The sequence below is a fragment of the Zygotorulaspora mrakii genome, chromosome 7, assembly GCF_013402915.1.
Source record: "Zygotorulaspora mrakii chromosome 7, complete sequence".
Lineage (NCBI taxonomy): Eukaryota > Fungi > Ascomycota > Saccharomycetes > Saccharomycetales > Saccharomycetaceae > Zygotorulaspora > Zygotorulaspora mrakii.
This window is the reverse complement of record NC_050725.1, coordinates 23,006-47,551: the sequence shown is the minus strand read 5'-3', so window position 1 is coordinate 47,551 and position 24,546 is coordinate 23,006. Positions and strand designations below refer to the sequence as shown.

The 24,546-nt window shown below is 38.5% G+C and overlaps 11 protein-coding genes and 2 non-coding genes across 13 annotated transcripts; 6 read left to right on the top strand and 7 right to left on the bottom strand.

Annotated features, from left to right (window-relative positions):
• Positions 1–83: 83 nt before the first annotated feature.
• PRP39 (Prp39p) lies at positions 84–1,997 on the bottom strand (the record flags this gene model as incomplete). Its single annotated transcript, XM_037289974.1, has 1 exon — positions 84–1,997. One exon carries the CDS (start codon positions 1,995–1,997, stop codon positions 84–86), a length of 1,914 nt encoding a protein of 637 aa, XP_037145869.1.
• A 243-nt stretch (positions 1,998–2,240) lies between these two features.
• On the top strand, positions 2,241–4,034 carry BFA1 (Bfa1p; the record flags this gene model as incomplete). The annotated part of the gene is made up of 1 exon (XM_037289973.1): positions 2,241–4,034. One exon carries the CDS (start codon positions 2,241–2,243, stop codon positions 4,032–4,034), a length of 1,794 nt encoding a protein of 597 aa, XP_037145868.1.
• Positions 4,035–4,374: 340 nt separating this feature from the next.
• On the top strand, positions 4,375–5,841 carry HG535_0G00270 (uncharacterized protein; the record flags this gene model as incomplete). The annotated part of the gene is made up of 1 exon (XM_037289972.1): positions 4,375–5,841. One exon carries the CDS (start codon positions 4,375–4,377, stop codon positions 5,839–5,841), a length of 1,467 nt encoding a protein of 488 aa, XP_037145867.1.
• Positions 5,842–7,307: 1,466 nt separating this feature from the next.
• HG535_0Gtrna9R lies at positions 7,308–7,379 on the bottom strand. The gene has a single exon. It is a non-coding gene; the product is annotated as a tRNA-Arg (tRNA).
• Positions 7,380–9,039: 1,660 nt separating this feature from the next.
• On the bottom strand, positions 9,040–10,197 carry GSF2 (Gsf2p; the record flags this gene model as incomplete). The annotated part of the gene is made up of 1 exon (XM_037289971.1): positions 9,040–10,197. The coding sequence occupies one exon, from the start codon at positions 10,195–10,197 to the stop codon at positions 9,040–9,042; it is 1,158 nt and encodes a 385-aa protein (XP_037145866.1).
• A 630-nt stretch (positions 10,198–10,827) lies between these two features.
• On the top strand, positions 10,828–14,775 carry RSE1 (U2 snRNP complex subunit RSE1; the record flags this gene model as incomplete). The annotated part of the gene is made up of 1 exon (XM_037289970.1): positions 10,828–14,775. One exon carries the CDS (start codon positions 10,828–10,830, stop codon positions 14,773–14,775), a length of 3,948 nt encoding a protein of 1,315 aa, XP_037145865.1.
• A 44-nt stretch (positions 14,776–14,819) lies between these two features.
• Positions 14,820–15,809, bottom strand: AIM32 (Aim32p; the record flags this gene model as incomplete). Its single annotated transcript, XM_037289969.1, has 1 exon — positions 14,820–15,809. One exon carries the CDS (start codon positions 15,807–15,809, stop codon positions 14,820–14,822), a length of 990 nt encoding a protein of 329 aa, XP_037145864.1.
• Positions 15,810–16,023: 214 nt separating this feature from the next.
• On the top strand, positions 16,024–16,518 carry HIT1 (Hit1p; the record flags this gene model as incomplete). The annotated part of the gene is made up of 1 exon (XM_037289968.1): positions 16,024–16,518. The coding sequence occupies one exon, from the start codon at positions 16,024–16,026 to the stop codon at positions 16,516–16,518; it is 495 nt and encodes a 164-aa protein (XP_037145863.1).
• A 455-nt stretch (positions 16,519–16,973) lies between these two features.
• SUR7 (Sur7p) lies at positions 16,974–17,870 on the bottom strand (the record flags this gene model as incomplete). Its single annotated transcript, XM_037289967.1, has 1 exon — positions 16,974–17,870. The coding sequence occupies one exon, from the start codon at positions 17,868–17,870 to the stop codon at positions 16,974–16,976; it is 897 nt and encodes a 298-aa protein (XP_037145862.1).
• Positions 17,871–18,619: 749 nt separating this feature from the next.
• On the bottom strand, positions 18,620–19,300 carry HG535_0G00210 (uncharacterized protein; the record flags this gene model as incomplete). The annotated part of the gene is made up of 1 exon (XM_037289966.1): positions 18,620–19,300. The coding sequence occupies one exon, from the start codon at positions 19,298–19,300 to the stop codon at positions 18,620–18,622; it is 681 nt and encodes a 226-aa protein (XP_037145861.1).
• A 424-nt stretch (positions 19,301–19,724) lies between these two features.
• On the top strand, positions 19,725–20,291 carry HG535_0G00200 (uncharacterized protein; the record flags this gene model as incomplete). Its single annotated transcript, XM_037289965.1, has 1 exon — positions 19,725–20,291. The coding sequence occupies one exon, from the start codon at positions 19,725–19,727 to the stop codon at positions 20,289–20,291; it is 567 nt and encodes a 188-aa protein (XP_037145860.1).
• Positions 20,292–20,436: 145 nt separating this feature from the next.
• Positions 20,437–20,535, bottom strand: HG535_0Gtrna6Y. The gene is made up of 2 exons: positions 20,496–20,535; positions 20,437–20,473 (listed from the first exon to the last, which is right to left on the bottom strand). It is a non-coding gene; the product is annotated as a tRNA-Tyr (tRNA).
• A 2,042-nt stretch (positions 20,536–22,577) lies between these two features.
• HG535_0G00190 (uncharacterized protein) lies at positions 22,578–23,990 on the top strand (the record flags this gene model as incomplete). Its single annotated transcript, XM_037289964.1, has 1 exon — positions 22,578–23,990. The coding sequence occupies one exon, from the start codon at positions 22,578–22,580 to the stop codon at positions 23,988–23,990; it is 1,413 nt and encodes a 470-aa protein (XP_037145859.1).
• Positions 23,991–24,546: the final 556 nt, after the last annotated feature.

Below are 24,546 nucleotides of genomic sequence, written 5' to 3'. Positions count from 1 at the left end.
ACAACAAAATATAAAAAACACAAAGTTCGAGAGTATACAAAAAATACACAAGTAGCAAAGAAACTTGGGAAACCTCGAATCATTCAAGTATTTGATCCGATATGTTCCTTCTCGAATTTGTCGTCATATTTCACTGCCTGGTTAATTTTTTCGAGGTTTCTGAAAGTAGGCAATGGTGGCAAGACATTATCGAAAGATTTTGAGCTCTCTTCTAAAATAGCATTTGTTATTAGGGGTTTCTCATCAATTATACCGGGATGCCCATTTTCTTTGAACTCTCTCGATTTGTACCAGTCTAGAGAGTTCTTATAAAGGTTCGGTACCCATGCGGGATCGTTGATTTTGAACTGGGAAAATAGGATAGGATCTGCAATCTGAATCTCTTGAGAGTTCTCCACTATTGCAAAATGTTCTTGATAGTCCGCAATGTTGGAGTTGGCCAGATAAAAAGATTGGTAATCAATTAATATATCGTTCACGATAGTTGTCGGCAGAAATATATTTGTGCCGAGATCATTTATAAACTTGTTCAGCTTCGTGAAGTTCTGCTGAGATTTTTCAAATTTATAATAAGTCAGCCAAAATGAAACCGAAGTTCTTAGTAACGGACTTTTACCATAAAAATTAAAGTATTTTCTAGTTTGCATGATATTTTTAAGGACAAGCCATGCTGACTTTATTAGTTCTACAATGACAACTGCTATATTGCTATCATTGATCACATCTTGCAGTGGAATGCTTCTGTCAACACGTCTCTGCAAGTAATTTCTGACAGCGAGTTCCAAAAAGTTAGAATATGCGGTTTGCTTACTCAAAACTTCCTTATCTTGCTGTTCTATGGTTGAGCCGAATTCGGTTCTTTTCATTAAAGACAAATATTCAGCCATCAAAGAACTTTGGTCAGGCCAGATTTTCATGTAAGACGCAATAGTCTGTGAATATATGCTGAACATATAGCTCTTATCATTTCTGAGATTTTTCTTCAGATACTGTAAAAATTGAAGACGAAAGGTTCTTGATGTGATGGGTAATACCGAAATGCCTTTTTGAAAGATTTCAATGACATGTTGGATCACTGAGGAATCTTCCCTTTGAAACCATTTTACAAATCTAATCCAAAAAGCTTCGTAGTACAAACAGGGTACAAGGCACCTTTCGAAAACAGCCCTTATCATTTCCCCGGAAAAGTTGTACTGTTGACGATTTAACTGTATAAATTCGAGGTAGCTGTCCCAATTTGTGAGTTCTCCATTCGATACGGGGGACAGTGTAAAAAAATTTTGCTTTATTTTTGACTCATAAGGCCAGATTGCAGTGACTGCCTTTTGAGTGCTTCTTATTGTGGCATCCAGATCGAGAATCTCACTTTGGGAGGCTATTCCACGTAAGAATTCTCTGTATGCAACGCCATATTTCGCATATTGGTGCAGAGGTATCCTTACCAATTCCTCGTAAATCGACTTTAAATTGGACGATTGCTCATTCTTGGTTTCAAACTCAATGTACTTGTCCCAAAATGGGTGAGACAAGAACTGATACCCAATCAATTCTTTTGCTACCTGAAAATTTCCCCTGATCAGTGTAGTTTCGACTGCATTATTTGTACAAAGAACATTTAAGTAATCGCACCACAGTTCTAATGATGATGGAAATGCTTCCACAGACTTTTTTAAAGTATCTATAGATTTTTGTAGTCCGAATAATTGGTATTCAACTGCCGTGAATCTTTTCCAATAACCAAAAAAAAGTGGGTATTTTTGTAACAGTTCGCGGTACATCTTTTCAATCGCAAGCTTAATACGGTCATTTGGATTCTTGTACTTTATAACCACCTGCTCAATTGCTCCCACTAGAGCGTTAAGTGAATTGATACTGTCCCAATGTATATTCTCGTAAGAATTAACCAGTTGAGGGTTTTCTTTCAGGAAAGAGGGGTCCAGCCCATAAAGTGCCTTATCGCTACCTTCGGCAATGTTATTAGTGTTCAACCCTGGCATACTTTCTCCTGTTGAGCTTCCAATTCTGCTGACCTCTTTTTTATTTTGAATATATCAATATCATCGATTTTTTCAAATATCTTGAAAATCCATTAACAAGGAAGTACATGTAAACAAAGAAAGGAATACTTCACGACAAGACGAGTTTCGCTAGAAGATCTTTGTATCCTTTGTTTGCTTTCTGAAAAAAAGGAAATCATTAAAGCTGAGACGGGACCGAATTGTATGCTTTAATTGTTCAGAATGTCTACACGGCGTGTCAACTATGAAGAACTGCCGGAAACGTCATTTGAAGATATGGATACTACTTTTACAAAAGGTTTCGCTCCAAAAAGATCAGCGATTGACCGAACTTCCCCAGTTAGGCGACATCGCAATAGTATAATACCTACACCTTCTTCTACAACAAGTTCTGATGGGACCATCTTTTCCGATAACAAGGGTATTTATAGACTAAACAGTAAGACAGATGAAGAAGGGGAAGAGGATGAAGAAGATTTTTTGGATGACTTTCAAGAGTTTCGGAGTCGAAAGGGTGACTTTGATGATGCATTTCAAAGCTATTTCAAAGTGCAAAACGAGCGCTCTGCAGATCGGAAGGGTTCAACAGTACGCAATGCGAACTTAAAGGTGTCTGATTTAGCTGCAGACTTTGAGCGAAAATTAAATCTTGATAGCAGCAGGTTAAGACGACCTCAGGCTCTTAGACAGCCGAGATCTATGATGAACTTGAGTACGCACTCCAGACACAACAATAGCAATGGAGCAGTTAGGTCATCCAACGGAAACTCCGTGCCCAGTAGTATTTCTACTGGCGATCTTAGAGTCAAATCTAACGGGGCAGTCAGATTTAAGAAATCAATGCCAACCTTATCGAATTATAATCCTATTATAGAGGAAGAAGAAGAGGAGGCTGAGGACGACGAGGAGGATGAAGAAGAAGAGGAGGGAAACGAAGATGATATAACTTTTAAGCGTGGTAATATTTACCCCACACATGACTACCTGAATCACTTCATGGAAATCGGTGAAGAAGAGAATGAAGATGGATTCATATTTGACGAAAGCTTAATCAAACCTCAGTTTTTAAGTAAAACCTTTGAAGCGTCACCGCTTAAGCTTTCGCCGTCACAGTACGACATTATACGTGATGATGCTCTTCTAACACCAAAATTGCACAAAAGACATAAGGATTGGAATAATCGTCACCAATTGGACTCTTTCAAAGAGCGCAGCAAAAACAACGTACGTCGCAAACTCACGAAGACAAACTCAGCAGCTTCTCGAATCAGAATTATCAAGCAAGAAATAGATCACAATACTCCTATAAAAAATGGCAAAATGTATTATAATCCAAAGACCATGAAGTGGGAGGGGAATGAACAAATTTTAGACCGCTTTAGAAAACTTGAATCCATTGACAAAAAGCCGCTGCTCATCAAGACAAAATCACAACCTATTGACGTCGCCTCAGCTGGCGATTATACGAACGAGTCAAAGTTCAAGACTGAGAAATCAAATCTTCAACCGAAGAAAAGCTTCACAAACAGTAAAATTGTCGGTAAAATGATGTTTGATGAAGATAACTTGCGTTGGGTTAGCGTGCACGGCAGCGAAGGAGAGGAAGATCCATTTGCTGGCATAGCTGATGTTTTACCAGCAGGCCAAGCTTCACCGAATGGTACACTGAAATCAAGGCAACACGTTTCCCCATTTATCAGGTCACAGAGCCAGCTGCTGCCGTCCTCACAAGAAAGATCAAACTCCCAAGGCACCACGCGATATCATTCCGTAGGCCTCACCAGTAACAGAGATGCAGAACCAAACAGCATCAATTCTACGTTTCAGCTAAATTCAAAACTCTTGGAGAAATTCTGTCATGAAGAAAACAGGTGGAACAGAAAGGTCAGTGGTTGGTTCATAATCGGGGACAAAGATCCTGAGAAGATTACGTTAAAGGAGCGAGACAAAGCGCATAAGCACAACAATTACATGTATGAGATAAGAAACATGGTCATCAGCTCTACAAGAAGTTAGTTAACATAGTAACTTTCTATAAGCGAACGTTCTTAGATTGCATTTATCGCCATATTTCTATTATTACTTTTTTGACGCATACTTTTCTGTAACGGGTATTGAAAAATTTGGCGTATTCGCGTTCTAGATTGTTTCTGAAACTCGAAAAGATACAGGATTAGGTAGAAATGGAACTCAGATCTGTGTTTCAGATAGCGATGATGTTTGATTTATTGTAACGGTGCTTTATAAAATTATAGATATTTTCTTGGAGTTTCTGAGATCCATTCAAAAGAGGTTGAGAGAAAGGCGTACTCGGAGGGCAAATTTATCCATATGTATATGGACGCGGACCAGTGTGATGTTTTTATTTAGTAGTGATTGGAACTACTCGATCAACGCGAAGACTTTCGATGAGTTGGATGTTGCCTTATTTCGAAATTATAGATTTGGCACACTTTTTAACTATATTTTTTTGACTTGGGGATTGACAATATTGAAATTTGCACTCCTTGTTGCTGATATCTATACCTGTATCAAGCTACTAGCATTTAATTCATGGTCCAATAATATCATCAAACCTTACCTGCCTTTCCATATATCTAAATGGCTCTTCAGCGGTTGCATACTGGCCTATATCATACTTGCATTATGGGACAGTTTTCTAGGCATACGAATATATCGTTCGAGAAACATTTCTCTAGTCTATATCAACAATTTTGCCAAGACAATGTATTCACTGTCGAATTACTCGATATTTTGTGTGCTCGATAGAATTACACCAAAAGGATTTTATCAAAGAATTGCATTTTTCACGTTTTTTGAACTGAAGGACTGTTTCAAGTTACTGTTCACAGATACACCTAGGCAAGTGATTAATGGTTTGACCTTATGGTCAGTATTAGTTACGGTGAATTCAAGCACTGATCTGGGCAATTTAGAAACATTCAATGGGCTAATAATGAAGATAAAGATAATAGCAAAAACCAATCACGAAGAAGCAGTTGTTCTTTCATTTATGTTATTCTCGTTCATCGTTTGGTTAATTTTCATTACCAAACTAGCTTTTGCAATGCTTTTTTCAATATTTGTTTATTATAAACTAATCAATGAACACAAATACAATGGTTTGAGGGAGTTCGTTTGTGTAACAATTCGCCAGAGAGTGGATGCTATTGTTGAAAAGCAAAGGAAAATTAAGCGCAAAGGCAACGGACCCTATGCAAACGGTATTCAAATGACAAGCACGACATCTTTCTTTCCTACGGAAGACCTGGAAAGAAAAGCAGCTCCAGTTTCGATAACAAATGCATTTAAAGACTCATCAATCGCCCTACTCGACCACCAAGATCAAAATAAGAACAGCCGTATAAGCAGTACGGCTTCCGACAATTATGATACTGATGGGCTTGAAGAGAAAGCCTCAGAGGATTTTGGAGTTAAGAGCGAACCACTTAAAATGGTGTCAGCTATCAATACTACTTTCGACCGAAACGAGAAACCTAGCTACTCAGTGTTCAATCCAAAAGAGAGTGCTTGCTCAAGGGAACTTTTCAACACAGATTCTACAGACACTCTCCCATCATATCACCTGAAGGAATATGCATCACGCGATACATTCAATCGTCCCAGACCGCCCATGATCGAGACAGAAACATTTCTGACAGATTCCACCGCGGCAGATGATACCAGACATATTGATACACCAATTAAAGCATACACAAGAGAATGGAATAACCCTGAAAGATCTACTAGTATACTTGAGCGAAGAGAGAGAATCGCAAATGAAGACTACTCGCATTTTATTCATAAGCATGAGCACAAGTAAAGCAAAGTACTGATAATCACACTTATGTATACTTAGTATCATAATAATAGCATAATAATAGCATAATAACAGCATAGTAACAGCTTATAGGAAAACGAAAATTAATATCGCCCAAAGTCGATCGACGATAATTTGGATGTGCTACAAAGGGCTCTAAAAGTAACGAAGAGGATTAGACGCAAAAATTAACCTTGTCAGTAGGGTACCCATAGGAGCTTGAGATCAAAACAAGTTTGCTTTGTAGCCGCTGAACTCTCACAATGTTGACAGGCCGTGAGGTGACACTTACAAGAGTTTCAGTCAGCGAAGCGCATAACAGTAGTGGCGATAGTAGATAGCACCTTAAGAGGACACTATACAAAACATAGAATGCCATTTAAACAACAATGAATGTTTCACAAGAGTTGTCGGCTACCTTGTCACAGGCGGTGTTTTTCGAATGAACCCGGTGCGAGTAATCTGCATGTAGTTATATTTCCTTCCTTTGTGATCTATACCGATGTTGTTCTGCTAAGATAGGAGCCAGCAAGCACCGCCAGCTCCATCCGAAGAAGGTATTTGTTGAAATATAGATCGATGTTGTAAGATATATGAAAGAGATGAATTATAAAAATCAGAAACAAGACAATTGGTCTGTACAACAAAATGAACGAAGGCAGATGAAGCCCTAACAGAATATCAATCGATACCGGAAAGATATCGGATGATAATCTATCGCGAGACGTTTACAATTCAGGAATCTGACTACGAAGGAGTATATGGAATGAACACGAAATAACAGTTGTACTATGGATTCTATGGGACTAGAAATGGGTGTGATGACTATGAAAATTCTTCACTCGTCGTCCTCTCTTATGGTTCAATAGGTGCAAAATGTTAGGTATAAATACTGACGTATTTCCCAGATGTTAATCCAAGTTCAATTAGTTTTATCTCAATTCATGTAGAGAATGATGGACTTTTATATCTCTATAATTGAATATCATAATATAATCATCAATGTCTAACCAAGTTACTATCGATAACTTCGAAGAAAACCTTCTTTCCAAATAGTATTAAATCTTCCCTCTAGAATTCACGCCGGCGTCTATGTGAACGCAATCAAGAACACACGCACGTCACAAGATATGTGATTTCTAGGAATGCTGAATACTATGACGGGCGATAAAAGCATATAAAAAGCAAATTCCTTTGTCCTAGTGTGCAGTTCAGGTATTGCACGGTGTTCTGTCTATACCCTACGTTATTTATGTATTCTCTTGGAATTCTGCTCCGATTGCATTTAGACATCGCTGGTAGAAGCCAACTTGATTATTGGATAAACATGCCAAGAAAGCCATTGCACTTTAGTAGAAGTGCGGTTTAAGTAGGTCATGTTAAGGCCATAATTTATATGTTTTATACAACCTGAAGGATACATACCGTCGAGATCAAGTGCTTCTTGTAGATGATCTGAAAAAAAAATACGTTTCGTACGGGACTCGAACCCGCAATCTTCTCCTTAGGAGGGAGACGCGTTACCATTACGCCAACGAAACATTGATTTACTTGTTCTAGTGGGAAAAGTTGACGAGCTTTATGTGGCAATATTGAATAGTTTACACTGCAAAACATTGAGAGAGTACGTAATTCTTGGAGTACTGTTGTGTTGAAATATAGATCGATATTGTAAGATATATGAAAGAGATGAATTATTGTTGAAATATAAATCGAGATTGTAAGATATATTAAAGAGATGACTTATAAGAATCAGAAAGAGACAATTGGTCTGTAAAACAAAATAAACGAAGTCAGATGAAGCCCTAACAGAATGTCAATCGATAATGGAAAGATATCGGATGATAATCTATCACGAGACGTTTACAACTCAGGAGTCTGACTACGAAGGAGTCTATGGCATGGAACATGAAATAACAGTTGTACTGTGAATTCTATGGGACTAGAAATGGTGTGATGACGATGAAAATTCTTCACTCGTCGTCCTCTCTTATGGTTCAATAGGTGCGAAATGCTGGGTATAAATACTGACGTATTTTCCAGATATTAATCCAAGTCCAATTAGTCTTATCTCAATTCATGATATAGAAAACCAAGGAATTATATATCTCTATAATTGAATATCATAGCATTATCATCAATGTCAAACCAAGTTACTATCGACAACGCCGAAGAAAACATTCTTTCTAAATAATTATAAAAATCAGAAACAAGACAATTGTTGAAATATAAATCGAGATTGTAAGATATATTAAAGAGATGACTTATAAGAATCAGAAAGAGACAATTGGTGTTGAAATATAAATCGAGATTGTAAGATATATTAAAGAGATGACTTATAAGAATCAGAAAGAGACAATTGGTCTGTAAAACAAAATAAACGAAGTCAGATGAAACCCTAACAGAATATCAATCGATACTGGAAAGATATCGGATGATAATCTATCGCGAGACATTTACAATTCAGGAGTCTGACTACGAAGGAGTCTATGGCATGGAACATGAAATAACAGTTGTACTATAGATTTTATGGGGCTGGAAAAATGGTGTCATCTCATCCGGAATTATGAGCTGACGCGAGCAGATACTCACTTGTTCTCCCCTTTTATGACTGATGCCATTGTCGGGTAAAACACTGACAAGGTTCCGTGATATTCAACTTCCCTTCACTTAGTTTTTGCTTCATTTTATGATATAGTAGACCAAAGACTTATTTACGCCATAACTGGGTATCGTGTTTCTATAATCCATGCTTAACCGAACAAGTATGAACGCACCGAATTGACTTGCAGATAAGATATTTTGACAGCAACAACAGAAGTTTTAACAAGTAGTTTGAAGGCCAGCTATCTACGTACTTTTCTATTGGCAAATAAGTACCGACCAACCTAGGATCAAATCTCTGATATTTCGATGGCGGCTCACGATGTGGCTCAATTTTTGAAAGGTTGTTCATTGAGCCAAAAGCTTTAGTTGAGCACTGCTGGAAACGGCTTCTCGTAAGTGAACGCTAGTGCATGGTAATTTCCGACCCCAATAGTATGCTGGTGACAGAATTTTTACAAATATGGGTAGTAGCATGTTTCCATAAACTCAAGACAAGATTAAAATTGCTAGTAATAGCATATTTACTTATATAACGTACGGCATAGAGATATTTAACAGAAATTCACAACGAAAATTGTGCAAACAAAATGCATTCTATTTCTCCTTCTTGGTTTCTTTAGAAGTCTCTTGCTCTTGCTCTTTCTCCTTGGCGGCTGCCTCTTTCCGCAATTTAACAAGCTTTTGCAAGGTTTCACCTGGTTCGTAAAGACCGCATCTTCTGAATCTTCTGATTTCATTGTTCATTTCACCAATGTCGCCTTTACATTTATCAAGATTCTCTTTCAAGTCCTTTTCTAGCTGAACAAAGTATTCCTCACTCAAAATGAATTTACCTTCTTCTTCCATCTTCTTGACGGTTGAGCCGCTGAATCTCTCTTGAAGTGGAGTTTGAAAGCCTTCACCTTCGCGCAAACGAAGACCTGGTGCAGCTGCTACTCTCAGCATACCGGCTTTATAGGCCTTTGTTGGCGAACCAAACTTTTTCATGATGTAAGAGTAAAAATTCTGCTGATAATCGTCATACGTTGCTCTTCTTGAGCCGATCCAACCCAAAGCACGTAATTTCTTTTTCAAACTTGGATCTGTCAACTCAACGTTTCTGATTTTCCACAACTTGATTGGGTTGAAAGAAATTGGATTAGCCATACCAGTAACAACAAACAACGTAATCAGACCAATCTTTAGTATATGTAACCCAAAGAATGCCCATTGGGCAAGAACACTTGAAAAATTAATACTTGTCTCCTCCCTTAGTTTATCAGCAATATGTGGCAAGTCGAAACGGTCAAATAACGGGATGGCCAAACGTGAAAGTTGGTTCGTGAAGCAGTTACCGGGTGTTGGGGATACAACATCCGGTAAATCTGTATATAACCACAATAACATGATTAAGGTATAAATCGCAATGTTCTTTCTACATTTTTTCCATTGAGGTAAGACAAGCTGTCCCGGCCATAACTGGTCTATCAATGGTTTTTCATAGTCCAACCTCTGCTTGAACTGCTTCAAATCAGAGTCATAGTCAAATATTAAGCATCCTCCCTCCGTGAAATAACCCGGATGCATCGACTTGAAGTATCCAATAGGCTGCTTCTCGTAAAAGATCGATGGCCTCAATACAATCAAATCAGCAAGCCCTTCTTCCCCTTCGCGGAAGGCGCGATTAATCTTTGTCTCGATTGTATCTTCAGCCTCGACCTGAAAAGCGAAATCTCTTTCCACATCTTCGTTAAATCTTACGTAAAGCTCCATCACTTAAATTCAAATCTTTTCTGTCTTTATTGTTTCTCAATGGGCAAATCTTTCAACTGTTGCGCTTCTCCACTCGTTGTATATATATAACACCGTGGAACAAAAGATTCAAGGCTTAACAAACTCAGATGAAAAGCTAAACACCAAAACACCAAATTGAGAAACTATATGAGGTACCCGCACCTTAGGTATGCTATAGTAGTCAATATAGTGTTTTTTGTAGTCTTGAAGTGGCAAGTTTTTTATATTTCTTCATTGTCAGTAGTTTTTAGCTCCTTCTTCCCTCGCCTCCCACCCGCCCCGCTATGTTGAACAGCGAAAAACTGCTGCCTTGAAAAAGTCAAAACCAGGTAAATCATGTAATCAAAAATGGAAAACTGTCGTCAACATCAACAATCGACGCCACACGGAAGTATAAAGGACTCAGACTGGTCGTTCACTGCTCAAATAGATAGTAGTAGTGGGTAGTTCGTCGTTGGAAACACGTGACCCGTATTATCAGGTTATTAGGGCATTGATATCAATACAAAGGCAGTAAGTAAGTAAGTAAGTAAGTAAGAAAGATATTGAAGTGGCGAGAAGAAGCCGGCTTGGGGTGAATTGTGTTTATTGGACTAAAAACCTTGTGGCATGCTTGTTAGAGATTCAGAATTATATTTATATCATTTGGCGCTGAAACGCCAATCGAATTACATTCATTCATGCACCGGACATTTTATCGATGAGGTGAACAGTGTAGCTGTTAAGGAAGCCAGACCTGCAAGACGAGTTAAAGACTTGCAGCTATGTATTGCTACCGAGACCCACTTGGAGCTATATGACGTGTCTGAGGGTTCACTGAAAAAGCTAGCAACTATCGATATATTTGCTACCATCACATGCATGAGATCCTTTCATGCCGAGAACCATGCGAACTCTTTTCTGGCGATAACGTCAGACTCAGGGAATTTAAGCATAGTTCGATTTGAGCGCAGGGTAAGAGTCGATGACGGCGATGACTCGATCATCTTAAGGACGCTTATGAATGAGCCATTGAGCAGATCTGGTATACGAAGACTTTCCCCCATATCTCGAATAGAGGTAGATCTTTATGGAAGATGCCTATTTCTGTCTGCGATTGAAAAAAACAAGCTGTGCTTTGTGCTCAATACCAACAACGATGACCGCACTTTGGCTATTCAGTCGCCTTTGGAAGCCAACAGGCCTAATATGTTAACTTTAGATACTGCTGCATGCGATGTTCAGTATGAGAATCCTTGCTTTGCATCTATCGAGATAGACACTGCGGATAATAATGAAGTTCACTTAGTCTTTTATGTATTGGACCTGGGCCTTAATCATATCGTAAAAAGAGCAGATTTCAAAATTGAGACATCTGCAAATTTTATCATGGGACTGCCGTCATTGTCTAAATATGGCATTAGTAGCCTCAATTCTGCAACAAAAGAATCAGCTTATGATGAAGATGATATAAACCCTTTTGTTTTGATCGGGTTTGATGATTATATACTAGTCAAGGATATGAACGGTTTCTACAATTTGAAAGTTCAAATCCCTAAGAGAAAAAGTCAACTTAAATTAAAAGTTTCAATTATTGCGCATGCTTTGCAAACACTGAAGAAAGATTTCTTCGTTCTTTTACAATCTAATACCGGCGATCTGTTCAAGTTCAAAGTTTTTCCAGAAAAATCTGATGGTAATAGACCGCAAATTTCGATATCCTACTTTGATTCCATTCCTCTGGCTGAGAGCTTACATATATTTAAAAATGGTTATCTTTTTGCGAACTCAGAGTATTGCCACAATTACTTATTTCAATTTGAGAGTCTTGGGGAAGAGGAGGAAAGGACCGGTAATGTAGTGACTTCACTTGAGCCAACGAAAAAGTTAAATTTAGAACAATCTGACACTTTGAGGAATTTGAGAGTAGTTCAAAAGATGAAGAACTTGAATCCATTACTTTCTGGGGGGGCTCTTAGTAGTTCACCACTGACAATTTCTACCTGCTCAAGTGATAATCCAAGTTTTTATGTAAATGGTGTCAACTTCAATCATGTCATCTCATCACAGCTCCCTGGCGGTGCAAAAAGTATATGGACTGTCCGTATGCCAGCGGAAAAATATCACAAGCTTCTTTTTATAAGCTATCCGAAATCCACCATGATTTTGAGAATAGAGGACGGCAGTATTGAAGAACTCTCAACGACCGGCAATCCATTCCGGTTAAAGGGTGATAGCACTGTACTTGTCCACAGTATCGGAAAACGATCAATAATTCAAGTTTGTGAAAATGAGGTTCGGCAAATAATATTCAATGATGAGAATCAACTTTCGTCGTGCAAATTGGAGTGGTTTCCTCCAGCTGGTATAAAGGTGGTTTCAGCAGCCTGTACGCAATATCAGCTTGCCATTGGTTTATCAAACGGTGAGATAGTATATTTTGAGATGGATAGGCTATTGCCCGAAGACAGCTTACATGAATTACAAAATAGGATTGAAGTTGATGAAATCATCACGAGTATGTCAATGTTATCTGGGTTGAGAAGCGACTGGCTAGCAGTTGGATCTGAACAATCAACTGTAAAAATTTTCTCCTTGAAGAGTTCCAACGCAGACGAATTTCTTGAAGTGCTTGCGCTGCAGACCTTTGCTGCACCTGTAAACGACGTGAAACTCATTTCCAATGAACAGAATATAGAGTTGCATGCTGGTCTACAGAATGGTATGTACTGCAGTTCAAAAGTTAACAGCCGTGACGGCGAGATAGTTGACATCAAAACCAAACTACTCGGTATCGATCCAGTTTCTATCTCTCTCTTAGACTCGATCTTCTTTGACGATTTAGTTGCAGGATTAGGAGAGGAAGAGGAAGAGGAAGAAGAAGACGATAATGATGATGGTGAAATAAACAAACAGGAACGAATGAAAGAAGAATGGGATACAGGTACATTAAAATCATGTCTCGTCCTTCACAGCTCGAAAACCTGGGTGAGCTATAACCTGGAATCACTGCTTTACGTGAGGCCCGTGATAAACCGGACGAACAATCCGATATTGACAAAGGTGACTAATTTCACAGCGGCAAATGTTAAATTGAATGGTTATTGCGCGTTAAATGCATCTGGTGCATTAATCATAGGTAAACTCACTGATATAGTTACTCGACAAAACTGGTTTCAGGACTACGAATTAGCGCTCTCTGGCGATAAAGAGGAAGACCAAGAAGAAGATGAAAGCGATCTTGAGGATGAAGAAGAAGGGTCTACTTTGAAAGTGCCAGCTTACAGAACAAAGAAAATCATCAAAATTGCGGATAGCAAAGGGCTAATGATATACGTTCAGAATTCAATAAATGAGAACCGAACTCGCGTTATCATTACAAAAGGCGAAAAGGTTTGCAGCGCAGACACTACAAAGGAAAGTTTCCAACTGCTTGAAAATATTAGAACTGCAACTGCATGTATCACTAAATTTTCCACAAATGTTAATCACCTCGTGATTGCTTCAACAGGCGGAAAGTTATATACCTATATTCTCCACACTAGTGCGAGCGAACGAAATGTCGAGCCTTCCTTTCGCTTGAAGCTCCTTCATGAAACAATAATATCAGACTGCATTCATGCAATGACCCCATTTCTTGATACTCTTCTGGTACCACTGTTTGGTAACCTTGTGCTTTTCGGACTAGGGAAAAAGCAGCTTTTGAAAAAGTCCATCTCTGCTACAACTCCTTCAATTACCAATATTACAGCTCTGGCAACTTGGAAAAATGAAAGACTTGCTGTAGGTGATAATAGAGAATCTGTGACCCTTTTTTTATTCGACCGGGAAGAGTATCTCTTCAAAGCGGTGGCAGATGATACTGTCAAAAGACACGTTACCGTTTTGAAGTTCCTTGATGAAAGTACTATAATTGGTGGAGATAAATTTAGTAATATCTGGACATTAAGACTGGCGATGGAATACGAGAAAAAAATCGAGACGAATTTTCCTCATGCTCTAAACAGGTTACAAGACGTGCCATCGCTAAAAAACAAGGCTCCAAATATCATGGAATGCCCATATAAGTTAAGTCTGATGAATCACTTTTTCATTAATGACATTCCTACTGAAATCCAGGTCTTAGAGTCGATACAGCTATCCGATCGACCAGCTATAATATATTTGGGATTGCAAGGTACTATTGGTTGTCTGGTTCCGCTATTATCCAAATCTGAGATTATTCAGTTAAAAAAAATTGAGGATATAATAAGCTCTGCCGATGAGAAATTCTTTTTTGAGCAAGAAATGCAGAATTCCAAGAAAGAGGCAGCTGACATTGACGATGGCCAAGGCTTTCGAACGTTAAGAACGCAGCGACAGAAAATACCTGAGGGCGCATATTCCATTGTTGGAAGAGATCATTCTAAATACAGAGGGTATTATACACCTCGGCGAAACGTAATCGATGGTGATCTCTGCGAAAGCTTTCTGAGCTTATCGTTTACTGAGCAGACATTCCTATGCAAGGATCAACAAGGGGTGGAAATTGCTAACATTAAAAAACGCATCAATAGCGTTAGAATGAACTATATGTGAATATGTTTATAACAACTAAACTAAACATTTTACAGATTAAGGATTCAATCCATTTGTAACCCACCACGATACAATGATTTGGTAATTTTGTAGTTATTTAGGTTTTCTACCAATAACGGCAAATTTGTGGGGAGCACTTTTCCAAACCATAGGGCGTCAACTTTACTTCTCTGGGAAACCTCTGAAAATCCGGCATGATTATAGAATATTATGTTTCCTGCGTATTTATGACCCCCTATGTGGGAGATAACACCAACATTCTTGTCTTTGCAAATATTTCTCGATTGGATTTCTTTAATTAGGTCCTCCCCAACTATGCCACATCTAGGATCTCGCTGGTAATGACCACATATCAAAGCCCAGTCACCAACGATATACTCATATTCAAGCCGAGACTTGTCAAATGAAGAGGATACTTCACGGGAAATTTGCTGAATAGATGCATTATCTGCGCCTTTTAAAAAGTCTTCGAAATGTAGCATGTTATTTCTTGTTGCGTTGAAGCTTGAACCTCCACTCAAGAAGTGAGCAAACTCTGAAATTTGATCTTTTGTAATCTTAAAGAGCTTCATATCAGGCAACACATAAAAATGCACACGCTTGTCATACTTTTCAGGTGGATGAATATCACCCCGTATCATGGATATAGCATTCACCAGTATCTCGGAGCCAGTAATTGATTTCTTAAGATGATTTTTTAGTGTGAATATACTAGAGTAAGGCCAACTAGGATTTAGCTCCAGCTTACTCTGCCATGATGCTTTCCATTCTGGTGGAGAGTTATCATCATTTCGAGGCGATACCAGCAATACGTGCCTTTTATATTCGGGAACCTTTCTTGGCAATTCTATCCCTAGATCTAATCTCTTTCCCTCTGGCAGGCTGATATTAACAGTATCACAATAACAAACACTTTTTTGAGATGTTGATTCTGTAAAGTGCAAAGGGGATATATCAACGAGTTTATATTGTTTGTGAAAGTGCGCTACAAAACTAGAGAACCGAGTTAATCCAGTCAATCTTGCAACAGGCATCACAATTCTTAATCTGGCATTTCGGCGTACGCTCTTTCAGATGCCTGATTATCACATATTTATAATATTCTTGCTTGCGGCTAACATTCGCTTGAAGCACCTCTCACTGTGACTGGCTCATAAAAAAAAGTATAGGTGATGCGATGAGAAGAGATGTGACATGGAGTAAAAGAAGCATAGCTCTAAATAACTGACAGCTTGCTCTCAAAGTGTAATGGCAAATGAGAAGTGTGGTATATGTCTTGATAATGTTGCTAAGTACAAATGTCCAAAATGTGAAGTGAGGTATTGCTCTTTGGCTTGCTATAAGGATTTGCAGAAGCATAAAGATCCGGATATGGAAGAGACATCGCTACCCGTTGTGTCCGAGAAACCTGTAACAAGCGAGTTCCCGACGGATGAGGGTACTCATGACAAGAATACTCTTCCTCTTGCCACGGCATCGTTGGACAGGATTTACGAAGAGAGCCCTGAATTAAAAGAACTACTTGGGTACAATACTGTGAAATTCCATTTGGCAAAAGTCTGCAGGATTTTGGCCACTGATGTTGCTGATACTGGTGACTCCTGCATGAATATGAGCAGCGATATGAGCAGACAGCTCGCAATAGATTACTTGAATACTCTGCGGTATGGCGGCATTCACTATAACGAAGCAATCGAAGAATTTTGCCAAATATACTTGTCAAAGGTAGAGGAAGGCATATAGTTTCATGAAGTTTCTGCGGTGAACTGTTGCGTACGAACTGGACCCGGCTTGAACAAGGGAATGGAACAGAATTACTTTTTGAAGAGCCACAACTGCAGTGGGCCCCTAAAGAAACTTATTCGTAGTAGAATCTAACTAATTGAAGTAAGTGTACATTCATGAATATTTAAGGTTATTTATTCTAAAATGATATTAATTGAAACTTCTTTTCTGGGAAAAATTATTATGAATTAAACATTAATGGCGGACGAACTGAAAAAGTGAAGCAATGCGTAGACACTTACTTGATGAATCTCCATTAGTGGCCAAACTGTACCGAAGCGTTCTCAGGTCAGAGTGTGAAATTCTCGAGAAAAAAAATTCGGCAGCTTCTTTGCTAGGTATCAAATTGTAACAAATTATTAACTAGCCAAAAGAACGGGAACAGAACACTTGCCCCGTTAATTGACCAGGTATTAAACAGACTCCTCATCGGCTTTAGTCTTTTGAGATTTTCTGATTGTGAAAAAGTTAATGCCACTGTGAGTATTCTCATGAGGAGGTACGCTTGTCATTGTGTTGACAGTATTAGAAGCGTATTGGTCATTTACAGCTAGCGTTGGGTCATCAGTGGGGTATTGCTCTTTTTTTGACGAAAAAATAGATTTAAAAGGACCAGTTTCTTGTGAAACAACAGGTACTTGTGTGTGTTGCTCTCTTGACTTGCTCAAAAACCAGGTGAAGTACTCCGATACGGTGAACGCCGTTTCCATTATAGATAAGGAGACACTGGCCCAGGCTATACCGTACAAATCAGCTCCAAGGGAAGCTTCTCTATTGGAATCTGAGAAGGCATTTCTTGCCATTACTGAGGCTGCAGTTTGCAAAACAACAGCAGTTACGTTGAATAAACAACCAACAGCGGTCAACATCCACACAACTTTAGCAAATCCGTATGAACACCATGATCCGATATAAAGTAAGAAGGAAATACCAATGAAGGCTAATGCGATCCAAAAGAAACAAAAAGAAAACCTAGTTAAGTAATAAAATGAATCTCTATTGGAAATGAAGGAGTCTGGAACATTGGTAGTAGTACCGAAGTTGTCAACAGGAGAAATTGGGTAAGCTGGTGATAAATTATTTCCACAAAACGTTTCCTGACCTCTCCTCTCGCAGGCACCCCAAAATGTCCAACGGGTTAAATCTGAAGCGTTTGGAATACCTCTCGTATCACCCTGAACCCAGTAAAAATGGTTAACTGGATAATTGTTCACTGCACCAGATAAAATGATGAGAATCAAAAGTAATGTATTACCTGCCAAGAAAAGCAGAGTGGTTACTTTTAGTACTGCACGTAGAAAAGCACTCATTTATAAAAGTATTTCTTTCAATATTTTTTTTAAAATCGTTTATCCAATTGAAGACTATTGATGAAAGTCTCTGCTATATGATTCAAAGTCAGCACGAGAATGATACCTTCAAGGAATCAATATGTCTTTCTATTGATATTCTTACAGCTTCAAATCAATAACAGCGAAAGCCAAAAGTAAACAAAGGATCTTGTTATCTCGAAAGAAGTACACTGTAATTACCTCTCCAAATTCGTGCTTCATTAAATAGCGAAACCAGAAAGCAACAGTTCAAAACAAAGTTCAGAGTTTGAGGGGCGTTGTACAATTATCCCAATCCTACTTGAATGTTTTCATTTTCTTCCCATCCAGGAATTGAATTTTTTTCTCTACCTTCCATGCACTGATGCGAAATGTTTATACCTTCGATCACTTTGCTTTGCCTCGCCCGCCTCTACGTGCTTTTCAAGGCGCAAGTCCTATTTCGTCATGGATCTTCTCACTAAACTCTCTCTACGTTCGGATGTTTACACTTTTCCTAATATGAAAAAATAGTCCATGAAAATTCTCATTTATTCAAAAAAGAAAACAAAGCAAAAATGGAAGAAGGAGGAGGATTTCAATGAAGAAAAGGTCCCCAAGACGAAACATTTTGCATTTAACGCCGAGCGACGTATTGCAGGTGTGTGAGATGAAGATGGAAATGCGAAGGGGAGAAGCATAGAGGCGAAAAGGGCAAAATCCTCGAGCATCGACGTTGCACCGTGCATTCATTTCTTTATTCTTCTTACCGTGTTCTGTGGAGAAGTCGAAGCTTTTTGTTTTTTAGTTGCTGATGATACCCTTGAACTATCGACATACGATCTTGGGCTACCTATCAAGGGCTCCTCGGTCTGCGATTCTTCAGGACCCGTTCTTTGTGACATATACTTGCCGATGGGCTTCCAAGTGTCGTGTTGGTTTTGCTGAAGTATCTGTGTTTGTTGTTTCTTGACCGTAGATGATCTCAACTTCTTGGATTTCCCATGTCCATGACTATAATGATGCTCCACACTTAATGGGGGTCTGGAAAGTGTAAATTTTGGAACACTCATTTCTGAACTGCAGTTATCAGTGCTGTTATCAAAATTAAAATCAAGTTTCGGGTTTGAACCGATGTGTGCCTTGTGAGATAATATGTCATTTTTTTGCTTCAAGCACCAAAAATGTATATCATCTGCGGTAATATCTGAACTTTGTTGTAGGAAGTTTAGCATATCGTCCAAACAGTTAAGATATCCATGATGCTTCAACAAAGAATTTCTCTCGTTGGCTACCCTGTACAGTTTCGTTACTGCATTGGCGGCTATTTTGAACTCTTGAGAAAGATCTGCATTTAGTGAAGCGATTGCTTGGTCTGTGGGTGGCTGCTCTGGCGGTAAGCTCGAACCCAATGCATTAAGTTTCTCCATCTTGATAATATTATTATCTGTAAATTCGCTTTGAAACGTTTGAAGTTCTCGAGACACGAGAAGGAAAGAATAATCTCGCTCTCCACAGGATGTATTTAATTCGAAAAGGACAGTGTTATAAACAAATATGACTTAAGGAGTCCTTTTGCCGTCTATAAGAAAATAATAACCAACTTGGTATGCACTTTGTCTTTTCGTTTTGTCCTTGTTGCCCCATCGCATTACTATCTCAGTCTCAAAAACTCTTTTTTTAACAGGAAAAAAAAGCAGAATATCACCGGAAACGTAGACCTCAGGTGAGCGCCAATGCTGACGACGGTCTTTGCTGAAATTTCAAGAAATAACTATCAGATAATTGCTTATGAGATGATCTATGAAGCTATCCCTCCCAGATCTTGTGTGGTGATCTATTGTTAACAAATTGATGTACTGTGATTATAACACAAATTTTGGCAGCCGGCTCAGCGCTCAAGCTGTTGATAATTCTTCCATCAAGAGGAGCATCAATCACTTTGAGAAGGATGCATTGTCAGTTCCCTGTGCGAAAAGGACAAAGAACGACAACTTTGCACATTCCAAGCGGCAGCCACTGCAGGGTGGTTGTTTTCAGTTGAACAACAGTAAGGTAGAATTGCCTTTTATAACACCCGCACCAACTCCAGCTGATGTAGATATGACAGAAAAATCCACTCGAGAGGAGAATCTGCCTTCACCTTATTCTGAGACTGAGGAGTATATGATTCGTGGGTACTATGAAGAGGAAAAAGATGTAGATAACAGCTGGGCATGTATCGAGTCAGTCCAATATAGTTTGTACGATTTGACGCCGGAGGAATACGAACTGACGAATGAAAACACTGCTGAACACGATTATGCAGGAAATACATTTACAAATTCTTGGGGGGATAAGATTCCAAAGGGCCAAGTGGAACTTCAATGTAATTTTAATGACACCTGTTGTAATGATTCATACGATATAAATATGAGATAGAGCTTAATTTAATAAGAATTACAGGCAACAATTTATGTTTCTGACGATGTTTGCAATACACTAGCCGTTCACATTGCTAAATCGACATCAAAAGTACTAAACCCATTATAATTGATGAAATACCCGAAGATTTTAAAAAAAAATATCTCTCGGGGGCGAGTCGAACGCCCGATCTCAAGATTACTTCGTTGTTCTTCAACACACATTACAGTCTTGCGCCTTAAACCAACTTGGCTACCGAGAGTAGTCAGTAGTATTAAAGGGAGTTGTATTAGCATTCATACTCCCCGATAGTACTTGATGACCCAGTAAACCTGTATTGATCGTAATAATCGTAGCGCATGATAAATGTAAAGCGAGAACTATAAAACAGATCAGCGGCTATTAGCTATTATTACTAGCTATTACTATTACTTTTAACAGAAACGAAGATAGAAGGATTTAATTAGATTACGTTATATATCACTATAAGCTTTTATTGCTTTAGTTTATTATAAACAGAGGAAAGTAGATACAGGACTATTACCTGGAATAAACAGTAGGATAACTCCGAACAGATATCTAAAGATTATTCAGTTAATTGAATTAGAGCTCAACGAAAGAATACAACCCATTACTGGGATAATGCTTCATGTTGCACGAGTATTGGAAGAAGTGGTAGGGGAAAAAAGTTTGTGATGGCTGAATACTGCTGTTGGTGATACTGATGTGATTTGACGTTGATGATAATTTTGTGATATCCAGCTATCAAGATAGATTCCTTGATTCCCTGTGTCACAGAGTAAAATGAAAACTATAAGAAATCTAAAAAAATTTCGTTATTTATACTTGACTGTTGCACCTATTTAACCATAAGAGAGAACGACAAATGAAGAATCTGACCTGTCATCAATCCATCATGCCTGCTCACATCACACCATTTTTCCAATCTCATGGAATCTATACTACATCTGTCAATTTTTATTCTATGCCGTAGATCCTACAATAGTTAGATTCCTAAATTGTAGACCTCCAAAGATAGAGCATGAGTCAAAAACTCTCTAGAAGAAATTGACGTTCTGTCAGGGCTTCACCTGACTTGATTCGTTTGTCGCGCTAGTTAAAGCTTCATCTCATCTGCCTTTTGTTCACGTTTAAACAGAAATCTCTACATCAACATCTCTAAAGCTATTGCTCGTGATAATTAGAGATTGTGCTTTTTAAGGGTGTAAAAGCTCTACCCTCTAGGACTGAATATCTTTTCAAAGGCCTGCATGGCATCCAAGTTCTGAAAACGGAGTCAAAACAGTATTGCGTCTAGATGTAAGACTACAATAATTTTCAGCCACGCATGGCACGAACATAATTAAGTTTCACTACAGAAAAGTAGCGGAAACTTTTTGATTCCCCTTTTATTGACTGCGCCCAAAGAGTGGCAGCCTCTAAAACTAAATGTTATAAAAACGAGCAAAGTTTATTGAGTTGAGCAACACAGTGAAAAAATGTATCGTATTATTACTGTGCTTCCAAGGAAACTTCTTCCCTCTGACCACGGAAGCCAGCTATTGCTTGCACGAACAACGCAAAAAAACGCATAGTAATCAATTAGTGGTACAGTTTTGAAAAATGCGAAACAAGTCTTTGGCATTTTTATGGACATCTGGTGCTTTCATCTTGCGCTTTTGAGTTTAAAGTACACACTGAAGAGTTTTCAACATGAAAAGATACGCAAATTTTATTCACTGCACGGTCGATAGCAGATACCTGATGCGTAGGACTTCTGTATCTAGCTGTGACGAGTATATTGAATATGCTCCAGCACAATCATCAAGTTGTGAAATGTAATCAGAGCCGATCACGAGAAAAATGTAATTAGTCGTCTATGAGTAATGTAGCGACTTAACTTCTTCCCAAATCTTACTAATGAGGAGTTTTTTTTGTGGCAAATACACAACTTTTACATTAAAGTATTACATGATGACTTTCATTTAGAACTCATCTTCAAACCAGTGCTAATTTTGGCGATAATAAGGTGAAGGAGCAAGGTGAAGGATGAAGAAGAAGTAATAATCGCCATGAGTCAACGTACGACGTCAGTCAAAGTTTATATGAAAATGTAACTTCAAGTTCATAAAGGACCACATTATATGGCATGCTCATTATATGGCATGTCCGTTCGTTGTCACAAGATTTTATCTGTGACTCACATTTCTCGAAACTGTATATATAGAGACGTATTGTAGGCGCGAGATTTAGAGCGAAACGTCAATCCATCGAAAAAAAGGCACTTCTGCAGCTCCAAATAAAATGGTTGTAGCTGCTTTCGGCCACAAATTCAAAGAACAGCATTACACTCTCTTGGATCCAAATGTCATACTTTTAAATCACGGATCTTTCGGAACTACTCCCACCTGCGTTATAGATAAGCAAAATGAAGTTGCCCGCAGACATGAGTGGTATCCCGACTACTTCGAAACTTTTGAAGTGGAGGAATTGTACAGAGAGCAAATTCAGGCTCTAAGTGATTACATCGAAGTTGATTCAAGGAACTTGGCACTTGTCACAAATGCTACGACTGGTGTTAATACTGTTATACGTTCGATACCATGGAATTTTTCGGAGGACAAAATCTTGTTTCACTCAACTGCCTATGAAGCTTGCAAAAACACCATCAAATTCATGAGTGATTATTACGGCCTTCAATATGATGTAATTGAATTGAGCTATCCCTTGGAGGACAGCGAAGTTCTGTCCAAATTTGAGGAAAAACTCTCCACGAACGAATACCGATTGTGCATGTTTGACATGATTTCTTCAATGCCAGGCGTGAAGCTACCTTACGAAGATCTTATCAAAATATGCCAAAACTATAATACAATGTCATTGTTGGATGGTGCTCATGCTGCAGGTCAAGTATCATTGAAATTCCTGGATGACTTACAACCGGACTTTATGACAACAAATTTGCATAAGTGGTTAAGTGTCCCTAAGGCATGTGCTTTACTCTATGTGAATAAGAAGCATCATGGCATAATCCAAACTTTGCCAATATCTTGGAACTACTCATCAGAATCATGCAAACCTATCGCCCAACCAAAAACTGATGAAGACCGCAAACACAACGATAGCGTGATGCACAATAAGTTTTGGTTTATTGGAACTTGTAGCTACTCTCAATATTTTTGCATCAGTGAAGCCATTAAATTCCGTAATCAAGTTTGTGGAGGTGAGGAATGTATCCGCAGCTACCAAAAGAAACTTCAAAAGGAGGCAATCAGCGCAGTAATTAAGGAGTTCGGACCTGGTTCAGTACTACTACAGAATGAGGGGAAGTCGCTCGTGCCAGAAGGACTTTTTAACGTTAGTTTACCGCTTGGTGAGAAATACAAGGAAATAGAGGAAAAACTGAACAAGGATTTCAATTACTTTAAAAGGGTGAAGGCAGTGTGTTCTCGTTTGACAATGGAGAGAAAGGCCTATGTTCCTTTCTATTATCACAATAGAAAGTTATGGGTGAGATTTAGTGTTCAGATTTTTAATGAGCTTGAAGATTATGTCATCGGAGCTCGCATTTTTAAAGATTCGATGCTTGAAATTTATGATAAAGAATTGCAAGGGAGTGTAAATAAGGCCGTTGAAGCAGTTCTCCCTGAAAAACTAGACGGTTTCCATCTCAAATCATCGAGGTTGAGCAATACTGGTCGCCAAGACTGCAGTTGATGTGTACATTTTGCTATTTATTGACCTTAAGTCTGCTGTCTAACAATCTCAATTTTGCTAAAAAAATGCGCCATAGACTGAGATGTTGAAAACCTTGGACTAATTATTAAAAATTCTTCGGTTTGGCTTGGCATCTCAATCTAACCTATCAATGATTTTTTCGTGTCTATCAATACTCTTGTGATTTTCACCTATTCAAGTAAAGAGTCCTTATCTGCTACCGTATACTATACCATCATTATCAATTTAATGAGCAATGTAACTGCGCATCCAAGCAAGATCGAACTCAAATTACGATTTCGGTTGTGCACTTTTGTTTGACATCATAAAACAGCAGCCTATTTCAAGAGCCCAGTCTAAAAACAAACTAAATAGTTGCACATAATGTAGATAAAGGCAATATCTAAGATGCCTTTGAATTAAATGATAAAGAAATGAGATTTCCTATTTTCATTTTTTGATTCGCCGTTCCTTTTTTTGATGAAAAACATGGATGATTATTATGTGCGCTATAATATAAGAGGCACGTAGAGGAAAATTCTTAATTTTGCCATTA